The sequence below is a fragment of the Apium graveolens genome, chromosome 4, assembly GCF_009905375.1.
Source record: "Apium graveolens cultivar Ventura chromosome 4, ASM990537v1, whole genome shotgun sequence".
Taxonomy (NCBI): Eukaryota; Viridiplantae; Streptophyta; class Magnoliopsida; order Apiales; family Apiaceae; genus Apium; species Apium graveolens.
In genome coordinates this window covers 57,531,188-57,556,868 of record NC_133650.1, presented here as the reverse complement: position 1 = coordinate 57,556,868, position 25,681 = coordinate 57,531,188, and the positions used below count along the sequence as shown (strand labels likewise).

At 36.1% G+C, this 25,681-nt stretch overlaps 1 protein-coding gene across 7 annotated transcripts; it reads left to right on the top strand.

The window, feature by feature from the left end:
• Positions 1 to 18,496: 18,496 nt before the first annotated feature.
• LOC141717994 (xylose isomerase-like) lies at positions 18,497 to 21,860 on the top strand. Of its 7 annotated transcripts, XR_012573889.1 has the most exons (6): positions 18,497 to 19,002; positions 20,279 to 20,360; positions 20,476 to 20,568; positions 20,719 to 20,814; positions 21,225 to 21,391; positions 21,474 to 21,860. XR_012573889.1 is itself a non-coding variant. In XM_074520318.1 (5 exons), the coding sequence occupies exons 1-4, from the start codon at positions 18,944 to 18,946 to the stop codon at positions 20,788 to 20,790; spliced, it is 306 nt and encodes a 101-aa protein (XP_074376419.1). In that variant the 5' UTR covers positions 18,497 to 18,943; the 3' UTR covers positions 20,791 to 20,814; positions 21,232 to 21,465. The 7 variants fall into 7 exon arrangements, 6 of the variants coding, with proteins under 6 accessions (XP_074376419.1, XP_074376418.1, XP_074376417.1 ...); XM_074520318.1 differs by lacking the exon at positions 21,474 to 21,860 and having other exon boundaries at positions 21,232 to 21,465; XM_074520317.1 differs by lacking the exon at positions 21,474 to 21,860 and having other exon boundaries at positions 21,225 to 21,465.
• The last annotated feature ends 3,821 nt before the right edge of the window (positions 21,861 to 25,681 follow it).

The following is a 25,681-nucleotide window of genomic DNA, read 5'->3' as shown; positions in this document are numbered from 1 at the left end:
ATTATTTAAATAATAATATTCAGATATTTTCTAATATATTGGGACTGATTTATTTGTTAAATCAGCATCACTCCAAACATTCTTAAAAATGTTTTGCGAGTCTTCAAAATGATTTTTAAAAAGTTAGAGCGGATCCCAAAACTCATTTTTATATTTAAGATCCTCCTTTCGAAGGTGATTTAAATACTCGCTCAAAACCTGAGGGATCCGGCTCTGTGGTGTGTTTTATATTCGCAACAAGGTTGCTGTTTTGATAAATGAATTGATTACTTACCCAACACTCGGGAAGTAAAATTCTTGGAACAAGTTAATCCATTAACAGGCATCGCCTGGGAAATATCGGTGAGTTCTCCTTTCCAACTAGATACGACTTCTTGGTGGAGCCGTATCAACAAGTTTCTACTTGGGGAAAGGGGGAACGAGCTTTACGTTTCAGAGTCATGGATTTCATCTGAACTAGGAGTGGCGTAAGTGGTCGAGTGGCGCCGGCCCAGCCTTATTATATTGGCCCAAATGGCCTGGAAGTTCCGCTAAGGCGGTCCATTCCTTAGGAGTTCAGTGTTTGGTTGACAAGTAAATCCGACAGGTTCTCCTCTACATGTAGAAAATGGTGGGGTTGCACTACTACGACTGATCATCGTAAGTGGTCTTCCTGGCGCGGCAAACTCCCATAATGAGTTCATCATCCAATTGGATATTTCTGCAACACTACCCAGAGCACTTCGATAGAAAGGCTACTGTTGGGCGATTGTTGAGTGTTGGCAGGGTCAAGTTTTCAAAATGATGTTTGCATCAAATGAAGTATCTCGTAACTTCATTTTATTTTGATGATATTTTAAAAAATTTAATCTATTCAAATCTGGTCTTGTAGTCTCATCTATGTGATGAACTTTTGAAACTAATTATAACTTGAACGGTGGTAGTTCAAGTAGTATTTGGAAAAGATATAAGTATATTGGAGTATCTTGTAACTTCATCTTTTAACTTATATCTAGTTAATGGTTGTCTTATGAATGACAAAGACTTTCAGAAAAACGTTGAGACAAGGTTAGATATATGAGATCACCTTGCAACGATATTTTTTTATACAGTTATAAACTGGAACTTTGTGTATATTATGCATGGAAGAGGACTTCCAAGATTTTGAAAAGTATATATGTATATATACTGAATATTTTGCGACTTCATCGCATTAAGATATCAACTTGGTTCATTTCTTTTGACCAAGATTTTCATGAGTACTATGAGAAGGCTCATATATTGTTAATAATTATATATATTATTTTGGTGGGCTTGCTGCTCACCCTTGCTTTCTTCTTTCATCACACAACATCGGATAGACAAAACGAACAGGACCAAGCTCCCAATTCGCGAGCGGATAGGAAACGTTCCGCAGCTTCCTATAGGCATTGAAGTCGCTGTAGCTGAGGTGGGAACTACCAATAGACTAGGCTTCAACTTTTGATGTACCAGATTTATGTATATTTATGAATTGTAATAATGGCAAAGAAAATGTAAATTTATTCAGAAAACCTTTTAAGGTGTATTGGCAGATAATTGTGGAATAAAATGACTTGTGATTATTTTTGGATGTTCATCTCTGAGACTATAACGTGTGGTGTGTGTGTGTTTATTGTGGGGTCACAGTACAGAGTAATTGACTAATTATTAAGATTGGGTGTTATTAAGGGAAACAGAACTCGTGACAACCCGGATCCCCGACCCCGGATTTGGGGGTATTACAGAAGTGGTATCAGAGCTAAGCGTTATAAACCTCAGAGATGAAGTGACGTTAAGATAATAAGTACACTAAGATAAATAAGAACTCTTGCCAAGTTCATAGTCGGACTACCTAATGTAGTACTGACAGTTAAAACCCTTATGGGAACCCTTATAAATATTGTGATAGGAGCGTAGTTCGTTATCATATATGGTAGCGGGACTCCGAACCCTGAGGTTGAGGAGCAACAATGCGATGATGTTTTATTACTTATTGGAGATCAGATTATGGATCCGATAGAGCGTCCTAACGCGGGATCGGATGATGTTCATATTGATGATGTAGCGGTTGAGGATGTTGTCCTAGAAGGGACAGTTGCTGAGGAGGATCCCATGGAGGATCCTGACAAGAATGAATAAAGGACCACTGATGAATTGATAACCATGGTTAGGTCGACTACCAGAGGTAGGATTGGTCGATCACTACCGGAGGTTCGTTCAAGTTTGTAAAGATAGTAGCCCCCTTTAACGTGGCTTACTCGTAAGACTGAGAAGTTTGAATGGACAGAGAAATGCGAGAACAACTTTCAAGAACTGAAGCAAAGGTTGGTGACGACCCCTATGCTGGCGTTGCCGGATGGAAAATGAGATTTTGTGAAGTATAGTGACGCTTCGCACAAGGGCTTAGGGTGCGTGCTTATGCAGCACGGTAAGGTAATTGCGTACGTGTCAAGACAATTAAGGGAATATAAAATTCGATATCCCCACCCATGAGCTTGGGCTCGTGGCAATAGTTTTGCCCTAAATATTGGAGGCACTACTTGTATGGAGAGAAGTGTGAGATTCACAAACCATAGGAGCTCTAGTACATTTTTACGTAGAAAGAGCTCAACATACGTCAGAGGAGGCGGTTAGAGCTAATCAAGAATTATGATTGGGAGATTCTTTATCATTCGGGGAAAGCCAATATGGTGGCTGATGCCCTTAGTAAAAAGGAAAGACTCAAGATGATAATGTCTTTTGGAGAGTTTATAAGAGATTTTGAGATAATGGAAATAAAAGTGAAGGTAACCGGAGCCGGTACCGAAAAGATGTTTGAGATTGCAATACAGTCCGAATTATCGGAAGAGAACATATTGTGCCAGAAAAAGTGATGAATGAAGGCAGAGAGCCAACAATTAGATAAAAGATTAATACCGAGAAAGATGATAAAGGAATAATGAGGCATTCCTATAGAATTTGGGTTCCAAATGTTCAAGAGCCTAAAGATAAAATCTTAGATGAAAGCTAGTTTGAGGAATAAGAGTTAGGGCAAACCCTGAATGTGATAGTCAGGGAGGACGCCATTAAGAAAGAAGGAGCCCATAATATGATGAAGTGAAAAATGAGGATTTAAAATAGGTAGGATGACCCCGATTATGGGGAGGAGGCAATGTTCAGACTAAGGAAACAGAAATCGAGTAAGGAAAGGAGACCCGAGACGATACTCCTATACGAAAATTTATGGACCTGTCTAGAAAGAACATAGACTATTATCCCCAACCACCACCCTGAGGAAACAATGCGGTGAGAAATTCTTTCAGGACCTTTAAGTCGCTAAGCTCTCCGAGTTATAAGGAACAAGCTGACCCAGTCGAGGCAAGAGCCTGGCTAAAGGAAATATAGGAATCATTTGAGATTCTAAATGATTGATGAATCACAAAAAGAGTGTTTTTGTCACTTACCCTCCTAAGAGAGAGACCACCCGCTGGTGAAAGGCCAAGGAAGGCACGGAGCAAGAGATTATAATAAACTGATTTAAGTTCAGTCAATTGTTTTCAGGAAAGTACTTCCCAAGGTTATGGAGATAGTGTAAAAGCTTTAGAGCCAGAACAAAGGCAGATGAGTATGATGAATTGTGAATCTAAGTTGTAAAAGTTGTCAAGATTCGTTCTAAGGGCACGAATCCAGAATGACGGGATGTTTGAAATCAATGCTTATGTTGTGTTGGTTCATGAAATAATGATAAGAGAAAGGAAAATAAAAAGAAATTGAAGTGGAAAGGAATATAACGACAATAGAGTTTGAGGAATGATAAGGGAGTTGGGTATGAGGAAACCCTAAAGACTCGTAGCAATAGAAATAGAAAAGTATGTAATCGTCAGGATGAGGGTGATTCACCATGAGTTAAGATTGATGGTTGAAGGCATAAACATATATTTTATCCCCTGTAAGTTGGGAGGATTCGAGGAAACCTTGAGATAATTCGAAGGATAAATAATGAGACGCGGATAGACTGAGGAGACAAGGAAGTAAGAAATTAGGAAAATTGGATGAAGGAAGTGACCCTCAAGAATATGAAGTGTAATACCGGTGGCTTGATACCCAGAAAGGGAGACGCCAGGTATGAAAGATATCCCAACATTGAGGTGACTGTTGAGATAAACAACAAAAGTAAATAAGGAATTGTTAAGAAGAGGTTCATGTTGAACACGACCAATATCTTCCAGAACATCCTTGTTATCGTTACCAAATTAGGCAAGAAAAGCGGATAACCGTTGTTATCTTTTGGAGGCTATATTGATTGACCTCATTTTGAATACAGATGTTATTGTGAAATTAGACATATACTATCGAGGTGGGAATGATTGAATAAGACACCCTTATCAGGGATATATGACTTGATTTATCCATGGAAGGATGCATGTACCTTTTTAAAGGAGGAATTAAGGATAGAACATCGATAACTTAAAACGAATCCTAGGGGAATGCATACAGGTTGGCATTTCACCCTTAATAGGGACAGTATGAGTTTTGACAGTATGATTTGGAAAGGGTTAAGGTAATAACAACCTTTAAGAATCAGTGGAGAATTTTTTTTTCAGAAGTATATAGACAATGATTCTGGTATAAATAAATAGTATTTTGATATGCCCTGTATCTAGGGAATACAGGAGGAACGATTCAAGGATAACCTTAGAGGTTTTACAAGGAGAAAGGTAATATTCAAAATTCTCAAGAATAGAAATGTTGATAAAGGGAATATGACGTAATTATAATGATGCCAAGTGGGGCACGTGTTAAACCACGAGAAAGTATGGATCGAACCAGTAATGGTCGAAATTGTTCAGGGCAATTAGAGCCTAAGATAAAAGATGTTCTAAGTATAATTGAGAGTCAGTCGTGACAGTGATTAACCTCTAAAGGCTGAGGCAATAACTTATGGAAAAATGGTGATATTTTTTTTACTCATCTGATTTTAAGGAAAACATCTTCACATAAGTTGTGATTGAAATGAGGTAGAAAATTTATTTGGAGGTGGTTAAAATGACATTGACTGTAAGGAAATTTTACTATCAGGAAAGGCCAAAGAGGTGGCCGACACTTTAAAGGTAAAAGGATAATTATAGGTGCTTGTGCCAAAGGAATACAGTGATGATGGTTAAAGCTATGCAGATTGTATTATGGTTTGGAAGATTGACATTCCTTCTGATGACTGTGCAATACCCAACCGTAATAGTAGTTGGTAAAGGTTTAATTCATGTAATCGCCATGAGCGGGCTATCTATCTCAGAAGATACTATCTTGAGATAAGCCAGGACCATGTTTCAAAAAGGACTAGACAAACCCTTGAGTTAAGTCTTCTAATTAAGGCATATGATTAAGAATGGTATTAACCTGCTATCGTTGCTTTGATTGAAACTCTTCTGCAATTTTATCTGCTTCATGTCATGTATGTATGTCAGGATCAGGAGTGTTCTTCATGAATCAGGAATGGTGATTATGTTACCTCCTTAGAAGGATTTGATACGACATGTATGGACTCCGTATGGTTAGATATTAAGATTTCATGGAACGTGAATGACGACAGTAGGTCAGTAGTGGACCATAATAATGCAACAATGATTCTGCGAGTAATGAGCTGATTACAACCGTGAGAGTTGTATTGGAATGGATGTTGAGATTAAGTACCACTAATCGGGTCGTGGTAGTGTATAAGTTATCATTGATAGACTAATTAAGTAGAGTATCTACCTATTGAATACTTATTCCTTCTTATCAATAGAGAGTCGCATTACTGTACGAGGAAGGTTGCGATGCAAGCATGGAATTCTAGTAACGATGATGTATAAAATGAGATCCCAGATTCGATTTTCAATATCGAGGGAGTTTCAAAGGTGATTGTGTATAAGCTCGAGGAAGAGCATGGGTCCATAGAATGATGGACGGAATAACAAAAATATTTAAGCATGTGAAATGCGATGCGATAATACTTGATGTTGATATATATACATATATGTTTTGTTCTCCTATGACAAACCTCTATAATTCAGAGGTAGGTTCCAAGCCAGATATTTTGTGGCAGTATATTTTTTTTTCATATATACAATTCTCTTCATTTCGTTCTTTTCTCTTCTTTTCATTTCATATAAACTGAGAAGAACAACCCTTCAGAAGGGGAGGTATTGCCGAATGACTATCTATCTGTGTGATAGAAGCCGAGTAGGATACCAGCTATTGTTTAATTGCTTGTCAAGTACTAAAGGCTGGCCACCTTCTGTACTAACTATGCGATATAACAAGTGTTCATGATCATAGTGATCTCTCAATGAATTCTTTTACTTCTATATGATTGATCAAACTTTGGGAAATAGAAACAGCTGAGAAAGGAGTAGTAAAGTTATGGTGGTAGTCAGAATGGAAGCACATTCGTGATACTAAGGTTGACGTGGTTATTAAAAGGTTATAGAACTCTAACGAGCAAAAGTATAACCAGTATAATATTAGGAACGGAAGGTAGTAGCGATTACGAACTGGAAAAGAATGGGTATTGAGAAGCAAAAGCTATACTGCTAGAAGCTATGATGAGAGCCGGTGTAATAGACTTGAAAGAATTTGGAATGATCAGTTAACACGGATTAAGTTATCTTACGACAATAGATCATATGTCATTATCGAGATGTCGCCTTATGAGATCCTTGAGGGAAGACAATGTCGATCTCCCTTATGTTAGGATGAAGTTGTAAAGCGCAAGATGCTCGGACCAGCAGTGGTCCAAAGGACCAAGGATTTAATAGATTTAATCAGAGGACGGCTGGTAGTAGCCCAAGATGGACATAAGAAGTATGTTGATTTGACACGAAAGGACAAAGAATAGGAAGTAGGGGACCTAGTGTTGTTAAAGGTATCCCCTTGGAAACCTTTGGAAAGGATTGATGAGATTCGGAAAGAAAGGAAAGCTAAGTCCACCAATTGTTGGACCCTTGGATATATTAAGAAGTATTGGGAAGTTAGCATATGAGCTAGCCTTACCCCAGGACATGTAGCAAGTCATAACGTGTTTCAAGTATCAATGTTAAGGAAGTGTAATTCGGATGCCAGACAAATAGGGGCATATGAGCACATAGACACGCAACCCGACGTAACCTATATGGAGCAACCAGGAAGGGTTATAGAGTGAAAAGGAACAAGTGCTTAGGAGAAGGATTATCAAACTAGGCAGAGTTTGGTGGTGGGACCACAATGTGGGAAAATTTACTCGAGAGTTAGAAAGTGCAATGCTAAGAGAGTATCCCTATTCATTTTCTATCTGATTTCGGGACGGAATCCTTTTAAGGAGGGGAGACTGTAATAACCCCAATTTTTGGAAATTTTTGAAATCCTTATGAATAGTGATTTTGCAGATTATGCTGAATGAGAAAACTTTTCATGCCACACTATGTAGGGGTTCTGGTATGGATATTCTGAGATTTTATTAGTACTCTATATGGTATATAAGTGTATGTAAAGATCGTCAGAATCCAATTCCGAACACTTTGATTTTTCCCGGAAATCCACTAGATACGAAAAGAATTGAATATAAGGTAACAAGATAAGAAGGATTTAAATTAAAGGATTATAAGAGAGGATCATAAAAGGAATATAATATATTGAGAAAGGTTAAGGGAACCTAAGTAATAAGATCCCGGGTATGATCCCTCAAACGATAAATGAAAATGAAAGTTAAGCGAACCGTATAACAGATCAGCGGTCATTAGGCAAACTATTAGGAAGTTAATCAAAGATATTAGAGGGGATGATGTCATCCAACCAATGGGAAGAGGACAAAGAGGGAAGGATGACATCATAGGATGACCTAAGCATGACATAAGGGAAGGGGGTGTGGTTGATTAATAACCACACAAATTTCATGGTTAAAAAGGTAATTTACCAAAATCAAAAGCTAGTAACCAAGCAAACAACTCACAAAACACAAAGATATTTCATTTCTTCATCTTGCTCTCGGCTTTCAAGGAAAAAGCAAGAAAGAAAAATTCAAAATCAAGATCCAACCATTGTTAAATCACAAGGTAATTATCCAAGGTCCCTTATGATTAGTTATAGCTATCCTATAAGTTTGAGCTTCTAATTCATCCACAATCTCTTCCTAAAAATCATGGAAGAAGATGGTGAATAGTGTTTTTCAAGAACTAAAAATTTTGTTCTTGAAGTTTTGTTTAGTTTAAGCTTGGATAAGGACTTTAAGAGTGATTCCAAGCCATTCTCTTGATTCTCCACTCTCCAAGGAAGGTATAAACTCCAAACCCTAGCTTTAGCATTGAATAATTAGGAATGAATATGATTGATATAGTATATGTGAAGCATGATGCTTGATTGTTTAAAGTTTGGTTGAGTTTGTAGAGATTAGTTGGTTTGGTGGTATTTTTGGGGTTGTAAATCTTGATAATTAGTTAAGGAACCTAAGTAAAGCTTTTAGTTCATGTGGGGAATAAGTATAAATTGTTAATGTGGAGTTGTTGGGGCTGTTATGATGTATGATGGATGGAGTTTTGATTGGGTTGTGAATTGGGATTGGTTGGTGGTTGTTTTGGAATGGTTTAAATTTGGGAAATCGCGTAAACATAGCCGTCGTAATACCCGATTTACCGTAGACTGTTTTTGTTCTTAACATCAGAACCCTTGAACTCACTGCTAGGTTTTGACCATTTCCATGTTTAGATAGTTCATGTTACGAGCTTCGTTTTGATATGTGGTTCGTTTGATTCCGATGAACGGTTTAGGAGAAACGGCTGTTTTAAGTAACGGCGTTTCGTGAACAAAACATTTCCCCTTGCCTTACTTTGAAACATAGGTTAAAGACCAAAAAGGGTTAATTAATGTATGAAACAATTATGGTAAGAGTGTTAGGCATTTGGTAAGACACTCGCGAAGGAATTGCCTTAAAACTCGTAATGGTTAAATTATTAAAAATGGTGGAGCCGAGGGTACTCGAGTGACTTAAGAGAATCAGTAAGCGCAAAGCGAGCGTTAGAGTCTAAGTTGGTTAATGTATAGATTTACAAGTGACTTTGGTTTAATTCCAACTTGTTGTTTATAGGTTACCAGACTCGTCCCGAGCCATTCGTAACCCCCAGTCGCTCAGGCAAGTTTTCTACCCGTTATACTGTTGTTGTGATGTATATATGTATATGCATTATCTTGTGATAGATGCATGTTGGTTAATTAGCAAATTTTGCGATATATTGAAGCATGCTGATATGGTATATATATGCATGCCTGTTTCGTATTCTTGCCATATATATCTGTTGGTTCAGTTGATAATACCTATGCTAGAGAATAGCGGTAATTTGCATATACCCTTAGTATAGGGACCCAAAGGTGAAAACATTTTCTAAAACTGGGAGTCGAGGATCCCGAGTAGATTTTATATATATATATTTATATATATATGGTTATAGTTTTCAAAACTATTAATAGAATAAGGTTTATTCGATAACTTTATATTATTTAATGAATATTATTTCGAATATTCATTCGAAGGCTTATGACTCGGCTTATTTATTTATTGAATATTATTTCGAATATTCATTCGAGGGCTTATGACTCAGCTTATTTTATTTATTGAATATTATTTGAATATTCATTTGAGGATCTATGACTCCGATTATTTACTGAGATATATTCTTTATTTTATTAAAGAATAAGGTGTCGATAATCAAACTCACTTTTGATTATTCAAATAAAGATAATACTTTCGTATAGGTATATCTTTGGTTATTTAATATTCATTTCAAGTATAAGTTTCAAAACTTCTACTTCAGTTATTTTTATAAAGATTATTCTTTATGGGAATATTATTTAAATAATAATATTCAGATATTTTCTAATATATTGGGACTGATTTATTTTGTTAAATCAGCATCACTCCAAACATTCTTAAAAATGTTTTGCGAGTCTTCAAAATGATTTTTAAAAAGTTAGAGCGGATCCCAAAACTCATTTTTATATTTAAGATCCTCCTTTCGAAGGGGATTTAAATACTCGCTCAAAACCTGAGGGATCCGGCTCTGTGGTGTGTTTTATATTCGCAACAAGGTTGCTGTTTTGATAAATGAATTGATTACTTACCCAACACTCGGGAAGTAAAATTCTTGGAACAAGTTAATCCATTAACAGGCATCGCCTGGGAAATATCGGTGAGTTCTCCTTTCCAACTAGATATGACTTCTTGGTGGAGCCGTATCAACAAGTTTCTACTTGGGGAAAGGGGGAACGAGTTTTACGTTTCAGAGTCATGGATTTCATCTGAACTAGGAGTGGCGTAAGTGGTCGAGTTGGCACCGGCCCAGCCTTATTATATTGGCCCAAATGGCCTGGAAGTTCCGCTAAGGCGGTCCATTCTTTAGGAGTTCAGTGTTCGGTTGACAAGTAAATCCGACAGGTTCTCCTCTACATGTAGAAAATGGTGGGGTTGCACTACTACGACTGATCATCGTAAGTGGTCTTCCTGGCGCGGCAAACTCCCGTAATGAGTTCATCATCCAATTGGATATTTCTGCAACACTACCCAGAGCACTTCGATAGAAAGGCTACTGTTGGGCGATTGTTGAGTGTTGGCAGGGTCAAGTTTTCAAAATGATGTTTGCATCAAATGAAGTATCTCGTAACTTCATTTTATTTTGATGATATTTTAAAAGATTTAATATATTCAAATCTGGTCTTGTAGTCTCATCTATGTGATGAACTTTTGAAACTAATTATAACTTGAACGGTGGTAGTTCAAGTAGTATTTGGAAAAGATATAAGTATATTGGAGTATCTTGTAACTTCATCTTTTAACTTATATCTAGTTAATGGTTGTCTTATGAATGACAAAGACTTTCAGAAAAACGTTGAGACAAGGTTAGATATATGAGATCACCTTGCAACGATATTTTTTTATACAGTTATAAACTGGAACTTTGTGTATATTATGCATGGAAGAGGACTTCCAAGATTTTGAAAAGTATATATGTATATATACTGAATATTTTGGGACTTCATCGCATTAAGATATCAACTTGGTTCATTTCTTTTGACCAAGATTTTCATGAGTACTATGAGAAGGCTCATATATTGTAAATAATTATATATATTATTTTGGTGGGCTTGCTACTCACCCTTGCTTTCTTCTTTCATCACACAACATCAGATAGACAAGACGAACAGGGCCAAGCTCCCAATTCGCGAGCGGATAGGAAACGTTCCGCAGATTCCTATAGGCATTGAAATCGCTGTAGCTGAGGTGGGAACTACCAATAGACTAGGCTTCAACTTTTGATGTACCAGATTTATGTATATTTATGAATTGTAATAATGGCAAAGAAAATGTAAATTTATTCAGAAAACCTTTTAAGGTGTATTGGCAGATAATTGTGGAATAAAATGACTTGTGATTATTTTTGGATGTTCATCTCTGAGACTATAACGTGTGGTGTGTGTGTTTATTGTGGGGTCACAGTACAGAGTAGTTGACTAATTATTAAGATTCGGTGTTATTAAGAGAAACGGAACTCGTGACAACCCGGATCCCCGACCCCGGATTTGGGGGTGTTACAAGTGTGGATTACGCTTTAAAAGGATATTGGAAATGTATGGATTATACATGAATTTGGGAAGGATCCCAATTATTTAACCTACGTGATTCCCTTTGGGTGGTAAGGTTTAACTTATGCAAGAGAATATATATTTAATGGATGAGTTTGTATGAATACATAACTCCTGGTTTAGGTTCATGTAGGTATGTGAACCTCATTGGATAGATTCATAGGAAAATATGAATCTCTGGATATGGTAGGATCCATTTCCGCAGGTGCATGTCGATCTCAGGGAAACTGAGCTAGTGTAAATCCTGTGAAGTCTTGCATAAATATGGTTGGAATTGGAGTGCAATGACCTTGCACAGGGAATAGGAACTTACAAGGATGATGTAAGTTTAGGTTCAAGTGTGAACCTTTGAATTGGAATTGAATACATGATCAAGAAGATAGTCAACGAGTATAGAGGTAACCCTATCACTTTTATATTTCATATCAACCTTTAACTATTTGACCCTTTCAGCTACATCTTGGAGGAAGAGACATCCAGAACTTTGGGAATTGGGCTTCAGCTACCTTGATGAATGAGAGCCAGATGAGGGTTTAGCCATTATCCATAAACCCCTCTTTTGGGATAGCCCGACTAGTTACTCTTGAGAAATCTATAGAGCATAGGCCTATAATATTGGAGTTACGGACAAGGGGTATCAATATCATCACCTTCCCCGCTGAACAAGTCCTTGTATTTTGTATTCAATGGATGGCTATGGGTTTCTTGGCATTTACCTGATGGTTGTGGGCCCTTTAGAATTCACCTGCAGGCTATGGGATGTTTTGGCATATACTTGCTAGAAGCGGGTTCTTTGGCATTCACTTCTTGGTTGTAGATTCATTGATATTTTACCTATAATTGGATGGGTATGCACTGGCATTCACTTATGGCTACTGGTAAATAAACAAGTATGGATTCCTTAAAAGGCAAAGTTGAAGGTATGTCTTTCAATCATTGAATTCACCCCTCACAACAACTTTGTACGGAAATGTAAGTCTAATCTTACGACTTCTTATAATATTATGCGTCGGATATACATTGCATGATTATGGTTGATTACATGGCTGGATATTTGATATTCTATGCATCATGCTTTTGTGATTTACTTGTGTTCTTCATTTAGGGGGATGCTAGTGCTTCGTGGTACGAATACCCCGAGATATTAAAACTGTGATAAAAAAGGATTTAGGATTTTAAGGCATTTACGGGGTACGACATGGGGGATGTTTACGCGTAACCCAAAAATTGGCTTACCTAGGAAGAACATGTAGTAGGATATTACATCTATCTAATTTTTTGTTCATGCTAACTATTTTGAAAGGCGAATATGTATATAGGGATGGAAGTTGGACCCTAGGGTATGGGCATGGATTTCTATGTGTGTATGCCTGATTGCCTAGTTGTTAATGTAATATGGATTCTTATATGTGTATGTCTGATTATCTAGCTGGTGCTATAACGTGGTTTGAGAACTAGCAAGTAGCACGTCTTCTATGATTTACAACATGACAGTATTTGCTAAGTTGAAATATATGCATGAACAATGATAGGCGTATCTTTGGATACAATGGTTAATGCGCTTAAAATGTGTATACATGTGAATGTGCGGCATTGTATTAATGTTTTACGTGTACATATGTGAACATGTAGTATGAGCTTATCATGGAACATTCTATACTCTGAGCTAGCTAACAAGTTATGGAGGCATTTGCAATATCCATAGAAAGCAGGTTTCTTAACAGGTTTAAGGTTTATACTGGAGAATGATGTCACATGGGGGAGGGAAAACTGTTGGCTCGGGGGGTATATCAACTCTTCAATATGTCCATCATGGAAGGGCTAATATGATGGAAAATAGGCTTTTAACAACGGAACACCCCTGAAGAGGCTGAACTGCACGTTTTTTCATGGCTTAAACTCTTGTCTGCATTGAAATGAGATAAGCCCTACTCTCATGCTTTTACATACTCATTATCATGCATGCTTTATGTGTATATATGGAAATTAGTTATACCCTATATCTCTTTCTTTGCCCTACGCGTGGACAGGTTTCTTCAAATATGCATATTGTATATTCTCAAGGAATAAAACTTACATGGGTTTACATGTGTGGGGGTATTTAATTTTATATATTTCCTTACATTATGCATGGGGTTTCAAAATATTTTCAAACTTGTTGACCGAAGCTTTCAAGCAGATACTTAGGCATGCTATATGCCCCATAATGTAACCACTTGAAAGGACATAACAACAATTGATGGGTATCTCTATGGCCTTCCCTTGGTCTCTCCGTCGGTAAACTTAAATAGCCCCATGGAATATGGGCAGGTCGGAAAAGTCCCATATCATATGGGCAGGATTTGAAAGTCCCATATTAATGGACAGGATTTAAGTCTTGTAAACGCTGGGCACCAATAAAAAACTAAACAATATATTAAGAGGCCAGGTGAAGAAATCATGAAAGCCTATAATATGGCTTTGTCTTGAAAAGTGTGTTCTCCAAGGTTCAGCCTAATTGCTGAAGCAGTAACGAATATGGATATTTATATTTATACAAAATCATTCACACTGTCATCTTCTTACTTGTTTATTCATACATGCATTTAATATGCATGGGTTTCATGCGTTATGTATAAGAGTTGTTTAGCTCATGCTACTAATCACCCTTTTTAAGTTATTTGACAGCCAGTATAATGGATATATGAAGCCTATTGAAACAATGAGATTTTTTGGGATTCATTCATAAAGGATTATAACATAAAGATCGACTTCGAAGGCTAATGCATGGCTTTTGGGAAAATGGCTGGAAGCATAGGATACAGCTAAAAAGGACAGAAGCTCTAGATTGGAACTGGCATGGGAATACGTGGTCTAAAGTGTATTGAATGATTCCATTTAAGGATTCAGATTGAGGTACATATGTTGATGCATTATGTTTCATGTTTCTTATGCCGAGTTAGCTCATGTAAGATTGGAAGCCAAATATGGAAGCTATGTATTTCTCTGAGAAGGGTAAAGAAGGATTAAACTCTGTGCTAGATGGGTTCCTCTTGCATTCAATTGCTGCGAGGAACCGGGGGGTAGTTGTTGTGCCTAAAATCAGCCTTGGGCCGGATTTATGGCCCATAGAGGGATTAGATGGATTGGTATAATGGATTGGGCTTTCTGGATGGCAAAGTAGGGGTATTAGACCCGAATGGATTATTATCGTGGGGATATAAGAAAGATGATGATTACCTGTCTGAAGGGGTATTAGCAAGAGGGATCTAGGAGCATACTTGGTGGTAACCTAATACCCCGGGGTCTCTGAAATATGCTAAGATACTAGGGTATTCGAAGAAGGGCACTTAGTTGGGCTATGCAGACGATGGTAAGAGGCCTGCAGAAGCAGTATTTTAGTTAAAGACGAACTCAACAGTGAGATAGCAAGATGGATACAACTCCTAACATGCTACAACTACATGTAAACAGATTTGTACAAAGTATGCATGGAATATGCATACATTTAATAGATAAATACAATAATTACATGGATAAATAAGGATTAATGGTATATTAGAAGTAGGACTCTTTGGATTAAGTCTAAACCTACTTAGATAAGCCTTAGAAGTTGTTATGGGCTTAGTAAAAACGTGGATAGCCCATCATGGAGGAGTCCTAAGGCTATAGAACTACATATGGACTTGATTCCTATAAATATAGGATATGCAAGCCATTTGCAAAGGTTGGACACTCGTTTTCTCTACCAAAACACACGGTGGAGCTCTCGCGAGACTTATTCCGGGCACCCCCCACGGCTGAGTAGGAATTACTCCGCCACCACGCTCGGAATCCTTGCAAATTCAGTCCAAACGCAGCCACAAACACCTCCCGCTTCCGGATGATCAGGCGTATTTAGCTTTTCACAATACACCTGATTTCCGGCCTAAATCTCCGTAATTCTTCCGTTATTCCAACAACAACCTCCCCGAATGTTGTACCAAATTCCTCTCATAACAATATTTATCCAATCTTTGTCTTCTGGATTCATGTGCTTTACAGTTAATATTATTTACCTGATTCATGTTGAGTTATATTTCCTTGGCTACATATTACTTTATATTATGCTTTATAACTTCAATAATTGGAATTAAAGCACACTTGTCATCTTTACATGTTGAGGCTTTAACATCACATAATGTTTGCTTTAGCTCTGAAACGCTTAATCTGAAGTATGAGATTTTGATCCTTTTTACCATTGATCTCGAAAACTAAATCCCCTTTATCGGCCTTGCTAAATAAAGGTTCATTATTTTTTATTTAATCTATCTCAGCCACTCCATTAATAAACATCATCTCAGATATGCTCTGACTACCTTTTTCAAGGCTTTCTCTGACTCTCTGATCATCTTGTCGTTCAACTGATAATTATCTTCCTCTAATCTTTTTACTTCATGAGCCGTTAGCTTTTCTCTTATGCTTCTTAGTTGACTTTCCAGAAATGTGAGTTTAGGATATAAAACTTCTCTCAAGCTTTCCTCAGATAGTGTTAAGTTTTGCATCATGTTATCTGCAAACATCTTAATCACATTTGGATATTAAAGGCTTGAGAAGATACATCCATGATCATCTTGTTGAGTTTTTCTCTGAAGTATTCACATGCATTTGAGGTCATCAAAGGGATTTTAATGGACAATACAGACAGTTCAGCTTCTTCAGAACGCTAATGGATATCTTCATAGATATTCCATCCACATGATTTACGTAAATTCTCCACCCGTTCTTAAAAGGATCTACTGTTAACCAGTGATTATTTGATTAAACTTGTGACATAATTTATGAATATTCACGTAGAATTTTATAAATTCTTCTACTACATTCAGAAGCTTTTTGTTGTCTGTGTCAGTCTTGAGATAAGTTTCGAGTTTGTCCATTTTGCTTTTGACTTCTTTCCACTGAGTTCCTCCATTTTTCAATTTCAAAGGTAACTTTATTGTCCTTCTCTCTTCCTTCCTCTTAATAGCCCGTAGAATTCTTGCTCTCAATCTAGCTATTTTATCTTGAATTTTTTCATAAGAGGTGTTAATGATTTTTGTTACTCTATAAAATATACAATCATTGGAGAAGGCATCTTCATTTTCAGACTCTTCTTCCTCAGAGATCTTCACCTTTACTTCTTCAAGGCCTTTCTCAAACACAGGTTCATATGGCTCAGGAACTGTTTTTCATCAATTTCCCCTTCTTCCATTTCTTCCTCCTCCTATAATATTTCAAATAGAGTTTCTGGAGCTTATACATCTAATAGTAGATTATTTTGAGCTGCCAACATTTGGTTTAAAAGGTCTTTCGTAGAAATTGACTGTTCCCCATGTGTTGTTGCATTATGTTCACCTGATTTTGATTATAAGAATACCTTTTCATCCAACCTTTCTTCCTTCTCGGCTTCCTCTTCATCATCACTTAACTCAAATCTTGACTTCACAGCTTGAAATATATCTTGAATTAAGTCAACATTATATTTTCGTGTTATCCTTCAGAGCTGGGGTTGATTTAATAGACAAGAGTAAGTCAGGGAGCTCTTGATCAGATAATGCTATAATAGCTGCTTGCTTACTAACTGAGAGCTTTGGATCAGCATTGGAAATACCATTCCGGTGGAAGTAAAAACTGGCACCTGCTTGCAAACTGAGATCTTTGGCCCAATATTGGCAATTGCCTTCCCTTTCTTGAGTGTGATAGAGATTTCTCCGCGCTATCTCTTGATCCCTGAATGTCAGTTTATATCTTAAGAACTTATTATTTAGATCCAGTTGTTCCTTTAAATATACATATTTAAATGCTAACCACTCTTCCAAATATTCTTTCATAACATACAGAGACATGTCTATGGGTGTATTTTGGATGGTGATGTCTCACTGGGCTCTCCCAGTATTTCGCTCAGCACTCTGTTACTCGGTTTAGAGGTTTGTGTTTCACTTATCCTCACGAATGCACCCCTCTCAAAGCTCTAAGAACTAGATGTACCTATAGAAATCACTGTAGTCGTCCTTACGGAGGTCAGCAATGGTGTAATGGGAGTTCATAGTTCCCGTTCCTTGCACAAGACATGTTGCATTTCTTTTGGAGATGACTGATCCAGAGTTGGAATATCTAGGAGAATCACTGAAGTTGTCATATTTGGCATCTGTTCTTCAGTGTTATGTGATGACACTTTCCCCTTAAGCTCACCAGTTGAACCTGATTCATGGCCAATAGGTTGCCGATTCACAGCTATGTCAGATCCCCTATCCGCAGATGCATCCATGTTTATTAATTTTGATGAGGTAAGTTATGTGCTATGAATGGCAGCAACTACAACTCTCTCTTCTAACACCTGTAAAGGCACTTAATCCATCGAATGACCTAAATCGGAAAATTCTAACCATAATATAGTTGAACCTTCTGCTTCCGTCAATTCTTCCTCACAAAAATCCTCTTGCCTAATAGACGCATTCAAAGCATGAAGCTCTTGAAGTGGTGAAGGAACATGAGATTCATTACATGATACCCTCACTACTAAAATTCTATCAATAAATATCGATCCTTAGAAATTGATTGCTCATACAACTGATGTTAAAATTATTTTAGATATTGGTTATTTTTAAAATGATGTTATTGTGTATATTGGACATTGGTCGATAAAATGACCGTTGTCAATAGTTATTTTTTTTAAAAGGAGAAACGTGAATTGGACATCGGTTGAAATAACCGTTAGTCAAATTTTCTTATATATCGGTTTAAAATTATAATTGTTGTTGATGATTAATTTTAATTTTTTTTAAAAAACATCTGCTTTACCACTTCCCCCGTTATTTCTCAAATGTTTCCTCCTTAAACCAGAATCATTTCCCCCTTCCTAAAATTTTATTCTCCCCCACTCTCTCTCCCCCCCTCTCTCTCTCCCCCCCTGATAATCTCTCTCACCATCTTCCCATATTTAAAACCTTAATTCTCTCTCATTATCTCAAGTTTTCTGCAATTTAAGTCCCGGTTAAAACCTAATTGAAGAATAACTTTAATTAATCAAACTACTTGAGCTTTGAGCAACACCAATTTCTTGACGTGGCTTGGTGTTTGTCTCTTTTGATTGATTTTTTTTGTTCTTGATCATGAATAATTCCTAATTTAGTGTTTGTTCTTTCAATTTTATTTCTCCAGTTTGTACTTTTTTCAACAGATTTAGGGCTTAACGAGTTTTATTGAGCTTTCTTCTCGATCTTTGACTATATATTCATTAGTTTGTTAGAATTTCATAAGTACCTGATCTCAACCTTTTTTTAATTGTTATACATGGAGGAAGCCAATATTTAGATGATTTATGAAGAGTGTGGTATTTTTCTTCTCCTCGCAAAAATCTCATATTACTCCAATCCCGAGGTAACGCATCTACATATAGATATATACATATATGTAATAGAAAGCTCATATTTTTGTTCAATTTTGAATTCAAATTTCAATCAATTTGTATATATATATGCAACTAAATTGATTTATTAGCTTGTAATATGTGAAATTGGGTTTATATTTATGGTTGTGTGTTTGATTGTTGTTTATATTCTATTCAGTGTGATATTTGATTCTTCTTTTGAATTTATGTATCAAAAAATATAGAAAACTTGTAGTAAATGTATATTATGTAAGCCATTATGTCATATATACCCTATATATATGGTTACTTGTCTATAGTTGCTAGATTACACCGAAGTGAATTAGCAGAGAGGCCCAAAGAGAGCTGAAGCTCTGAGTTACAAAAACCGAGAGGAAAAAACAGAGGCATATGTAAATGATGTATTATTTTTGATCTAAGTGTTGTGTTGTAAGTTTTCTTCTAGTTTATTTTTTGTGCCAGTTTGAATTTTACATGGGTTTTTTACTCTTAGACTTTCCTTCGTGATTAGTATTAATTTGGTGACTAAATAATGACGATGTATTGCAGTAATCGTGTGGTAGACTTGATCTAACACATGATTTATTTGGATAGTAATGAATACTAAGACATTTCTGTTTCTCATTCCTCTTGTACTTGTATCTAGGTATACTTATTTTTCTGGTCATTTTGTTGTTTTAGATCGGTTTTCTCAGGAAGTAGGAGTTGGCCCTGGGTTGTTGTTAGGGTGTGCATTGTTTATCTCCTTCGAAATTTTTTACTAGTGCACTCTGTTGGTGGAATTTTTAACATTTCATTCTTTACTTGTTATTAGTTTCTGGAATTTACAGTTTTACTAATTTCCTTATATCTTTTCTACTTTGATTTTTTTCTCATTGCTTACTAATTATAGATTCATATGCTAAACTTAATATTGAAGGACTCCACTTTTTTTGTCCATGTTTAATTTATCAATTAATTAATTTTTCATTGTATGCGTGCAACATATTGTATTGCAATTCCATTCAAATTTTGCTCATTTTCATTGTGCTTTGGTTTAGTTTAACACCGGTAAAATAGCCTGTTAGTCGTGTCAATAAATGAAAGCATTAGACTGCTTTAGATTTAACTCTATGTTATTTGTCCGCCCCTTTTTATAATTATATTCAAATGCTTTATAAGTGTTATTGGTCTGTGAAATGTTGCTAAGATTGTTGAGGTGACATTTCTTACCCTTTTCTTATTGTTTCTTTTTATTTCGTGAGTAAATAAACTGGGAATTTTTAGGTTTGACAAGGATGCTTCTTTGTCTGAGCTAGTTGGTAAGAGATATGAGAGCTTTGACACAGAAATTGGAGCCCAGATAGAGGTAGGTTGGGACTGTTCCCTCCTTCATTCTCTTCTTCAGTAGATGTGTATTTTATATAAAAAGTACACTCTATAATAAGTAATCTACTTATTCGACTAATTTATTTATTATCCAGTGTTTAGCCTTGAAGGATGGAAAAGCTGATTTTAAGTATCTTGAGCGAGAGGCCCTGGAGTTTGGAGAACTCAGAGTTCCTTCAGCTAAGCAGGTACAAGCTCATCATGTCTATCATGTGATCCTAGCTGAGTTTTTACTTGCTGAGATTTGAATCCCACCAAATGAGTTTGTGTTAGAGTTCTATCTTAAATAATAGGCTCGACTTAAATGACTTTTGGAGTTACTGAAGTATTTTTGGTAGTTGCAGAGGGCACGGAGCAGGAAGCACTGGCACGGAGCAGGAAGCAATGGCCTCAATGCTCTATTAATATGAAACAAACTCAAGGGATTATTGAAGGTCGCTTCTATTAAAGCTCCTGTAATTGATAAACTCAGTATTCTACCATTGACTATCTTGTAATTATTTAGATAGTAGGATGGGTGATTTTTATAAATTGATGAAATTTGTTGATCTTAAATTCGATTGGGTAATAATATGTACTGATTGAGATTTGGATATTAAGTTTTGCGATTATTATATTGTCTAATAACACCAATGATAAAAATTCAAATATTTGTTATTAAAATATGTTTAATTCATTAGATATAAAACAAGAAATGATTTGAATGGAGGGATATAATAATAGTCTTAACCAACAGTCTTATGTTTCCTCCTTCATTCTCCCCTTCAGTAGATGTGTAATTTATACAAAAAGTACACTCTGTAATAAGTAATCTGCTTATTCGACTAATTTATTTATTATGAAGTGTTTAGCCTTGAAGGCTGGAAAAGCTGATTTTAAGTATCTTGAACGAGAGGCCCTGGAGTTTGGAGAACTCAGAGTTCCTTCTGCTAAGCGTGTACAAGCTCATCATGTCTATCATGTGATCCTAGCTGAGTTTTTACTTGCTGAGATTTGAATCCCACCAAATAAGTTTGTGCTAGAGTTCTATCTTAAACAATAGGATTGACTTAAATGACTTTTGGAGTCCCTGAAGTATTTTTGGTAGATGCAGAGGGCATGGAGCAGGAAGCACTAGCATGGAACAGGAAGCAATGGCCTCGGTGCTCTATTAATAAGAAATAAACGGGTGAAGGACAAATTTAGCCTATTTTTACACAAAATTAACAAAAATAACCAGTTTCTGAAAAGTTGGCCAACTTTAGCCGATGGAATACCCAACTGTCAGTGGAGTATCCACTTTATACAAGATACCCAACTGGCAGTGGAGTATCCCATATATGAAATAAAAGGGATTGTTAAAGGCCGCTGCTATTAAAGCTCATGTAATTGGTAAACTCAGTAGTATTCTACCAGTGAATATCTTGAAATTGTTTAGATAGTAGGATGGGTGATTTTTATAAATTGATGAAATTTGTTGATCTTAAATTCAATTGGGTAATAATATGTATTGATTGAGATCTGGATATTAAGTTTTGCGCTTATTATATTGTCTAATAGAACAAATGATAAAATTCAAATATTTGTTACTAAAATATGTTTAATTCATTAGCTATAAACCAATAAATGATTTGAATGGAGGGATATAACAATAGTCTTAACCAAAAAACCGATATTAAAAAACTCTACTACATGAATATGAACAAAGATTACAAATGAAAATTGATGTTAGAACAAACATTTAACAACATATATTTAATTAAAATTGATATTACAGGACACCTGTAACAATGGTTATCTAATGGAACCAATGTTTGAGCTAACAATTGACATCTCGGAAAAACCAATATCTATATAAAACAACCTTTAACTTCAGTAGCGATGGTATCGGTCCTTTTTTTACATAAACATTAGTTTTTACCCGATGTCTAGGGTCTTTTTTCTAGTAGTGCCTGGCCGATGGGCGAATTTCAATAGATTTATCTTATCGAGAAGATGAACATAGGAACTATTCAATGTCTTTTCGGCCATTGTATCCTTTTGAAAAGATATAAGGGGATTTACAGTTACCTTATTATGGATACTACTTTTTGTCTGAGTAGGTAGAGTTGTGGTTTCATTCAATATACCTTCCTTATTTGATGCATCCAGTGCAGTTTCTCCATCTTCATTCATATTTAACATAGGATCCTTATGCACCGGGGTTTGTGAAGAGTGCAAAAGTGTTTCGGTGTTTGGTTCTAAGGATGGGTTCTAAATATTTGGGATTTCATATCCAGTATCCCGCCTAAATTCTTCAGTGAGAAGTTGTGTGAAAGATTGTGTGTTCATATCTAAATCTTGGAATTCAAGCAAACTAGTAAAAGTGTCAGAAGCATTACCCGGAAAGAGAGATGGTATATAAATATTATCATCTTGTTGTTGTGGTACCACCTCTGGCTTTGGAGCTTCTGCAAGAATGACTGGTTCAAATTCCATCTCCATCTGAACTGTACCACCTTCCATGTTCTCAACTGCAATGGCTTGTTCTTGAATAAATGCTTCTTGCATTGCAATTCCTTCGGCATCTTCAAATTCCTGTTCTTGGATCTCCACATCTTCAGCCTAGACCTGCTGTGCAATTAGGGGAAATATATATTGTAAATGATCATTAAGAACTATATTTATACCTCCATGATTGTTTTCTTATTCTTCATCATTCTTAAGCATCATGATAGTATTTACCTTCTATATCGGTGGATCAACCAGATTTTCACCCGGAAAGACCGCAAGATGTTCGGCTATAAGCTTTTTGCAAAGAACAATTTAAAGAAATCTTGGTTAGATTATGAAGTTGAGTTTGTGACCATATGTTCTTGCAGCTTTTGCATGATCAAACATCAGTAATTTATCGTAAGGTTCTGAGCGGTAGCAACACCAAATTATTAAACCGGTGTTGACAAACTGCTCCACCCTTCTATCTTTGTTGATAAAGAGTATTAGATGATTTTGAAGAATAAATTCTACTCTTTAGGCAGAGCATTCTTATAAAATTTCTTCAAAATTAATCCATCTTCAAGTGTAACATGAATCACTTGGAAGAAAGCAAGCAAGTCTACATCAGTGGATGACTCAACAAGGTTATCTCTATGAAAGTTGAGATGTTCATTGAGGTCATCTTCAGATAGTCTCATTAGACACTGTAAACTCAATGCCAATATTAGCTCCATTGTTAGTAACATGAGAATTATTTCGAATGTGTTGGAAAATATTTAAGTCAGAAATCAGGATTTACTGGGATCAGGATCAGGATCTGCATAAGTCAGTCAGGATTTGGCGAAGCTTCAGGATCTGCTCATTGATTAGGATATGCATGTATCAGGATCTAGTCTGTCACGATATGACTGTACTAACAGGATAAGTCGGAATCCGTTAATTGATATAGTCCCAATATTGGAGGAGAATATTATAGTCGGTCCTGACTTATAGAAATGTAGCTGTTAATTAGATATGTATAGAAAGTAGATAAGTCATATTGTAACATATCTTATAATTGATAGAGATTGATTTAGTAGCTGTGTGATATATAAACACAGAATAGGTTACCACATCTGGTGAACAACTCGAGTAAAATCTTGTAACCTAGCAGCTCTTAAGAATACTATTTTTTGAGAGAGTTTTGTAACAGTTTATAAAAGATTTAATAAACTGTTATTTGATCTATTTATTCTTACTTTACTTCTTTGATAATCGATTAGTTTGATAATTGTATCCAACCCCCCTTAAATAATTATTATTCACCGTGTAACAAGTGGTATCAGAGCAGGCTAATTGACTGATAATTAGAAAAGATCAAGATGTCTGGAAGTAAGTATGGAAGCATGAAAATCCTATTCCTGAAGAAGGCTGATTATTCCATATGGAGAGTCAAGATGTTAATGTTTCTTGAAGCCATTGATGATGCTTATGTGGATATAATTCCGAGTGGACCTCCTTATCCTCAATAGGTTGTTCAAATGACAACCACAGTTCCTAAGCATTATATCAGGAAAGCGAAATCCGAGTGGTCAGATCCTGAGAAAGCTGCAATGCTCAAGGATGCAAAGGTCATGAATATTTTTCACAACAGTTTTGATAATGTGATGTTAAAGAGGATGATTGCTTGCAATATTGCCAAAGCTATATGGGATGCTTTGGAAACTCAGTGTCAAGGAACAATGGCAATTAAGAAGAATAGTAGGCTATTCTTGTACAAGAGTATGAACAGTTTGGTACTAAATATTATGAGACCATTACTGACATCTATGACAGATTCCTGACACTGTTAAATGATTTGTCTTTGGTTGGAAATGAGTAGGACAAGGAGAATTCAACACCAAGTTTCTTAGAGCTCTTCCTGAAGAATGGGATACTCAAGCATCTATTATCAGGCATCAGTATGATCTTGAAATACTAACATTGGATGAAATCTATGGGATGCTGAAAACCATGACTTAGAGATTCAACAAAGGAAGAACAAGAAAGGTCAGAAAATGAAAGCTATTGCTCTCAATGTTGAAGCTCACAGGAGCAAAGAAAGAGCTATTGAGAATTCAAGAAGAAGAAACATGGTTGAGGAGTCAGATACTGATGAATCATCAGATCCTGACACATATATTGATGATGATTCTGAAATTGAGTTTGATGATCCTCAAGTTGTGCAAATGGCTACAATGTTGATTGAAAGGCTTTAGGATAATGAGGTTTGGAAAGTCACAGAGAAAAGGTGGATTTAATAAGAAATACTCTAATGATGGCAAGGGAAAATTCAAAAAGAATGATGGTAAATATTCCAAAGAAAGTTTGACAAGACTAAGGTGACTTGCTACAACTGCAATGAAATGGGACATTTGGCTACTGAATGTCCTAAGTCAATTAGAAAAACACTGTTCACTTCAAGCTTAAAGTCTGGATGGACACACCAGGCCCTGACAGTGATGATGAATGTTATGCTCCAATGGAAACTCATGGAGAGGATGTGCCGACCACTGATAATGTTCAAATGACTGTGTTTCCTGTAGATATGATAACTTACCGGAGTTAAAGAAATTCTTGTATTCTCTGCATGGTAGCTTTAAGAATAAGTCAACTGAAACTGACTGTTTAATTGATGAGAATAAAAAACTTAAAAAGAGAAATGATCACCTAGAAGCTAAGTTAATATGTATGCATGAAAATGAAAAAGAATGTAAAAATGCAATACATAATGAAACTCAGATGCACATTAAGTATACTATGTTAAAGGAAGTTTTGGAAAAATAAAAAGAAGTATTTAAGACTTGGATGACTTCAGGAAGAAAGGTT

Bases quoted from the DNA above. Each gene is read 5' to 3' on its own strand.
- LOC141717994 (XM_074520318.1), top strand. From the start codon at position 18,944: ATGAAGAGTGTGGTATTTTTCTTCTCCTCGCAAAAATCTCATATTACT. The intron at 19,003-20,278 runs GTAACGCATCTA...GGGAATTTTTAG, and splicing joins CATATTACTCCAATCCCGAG to GTTTGACAAGGATGCTTCTT. The intron at 20,569-20,718 runs GTACAAGCTCAT...TATTTTTGGTAG, and splicing joins GAGTTCCTTCAGCTAAGCAG to TTGCAGAGGGCACGGAGCAG.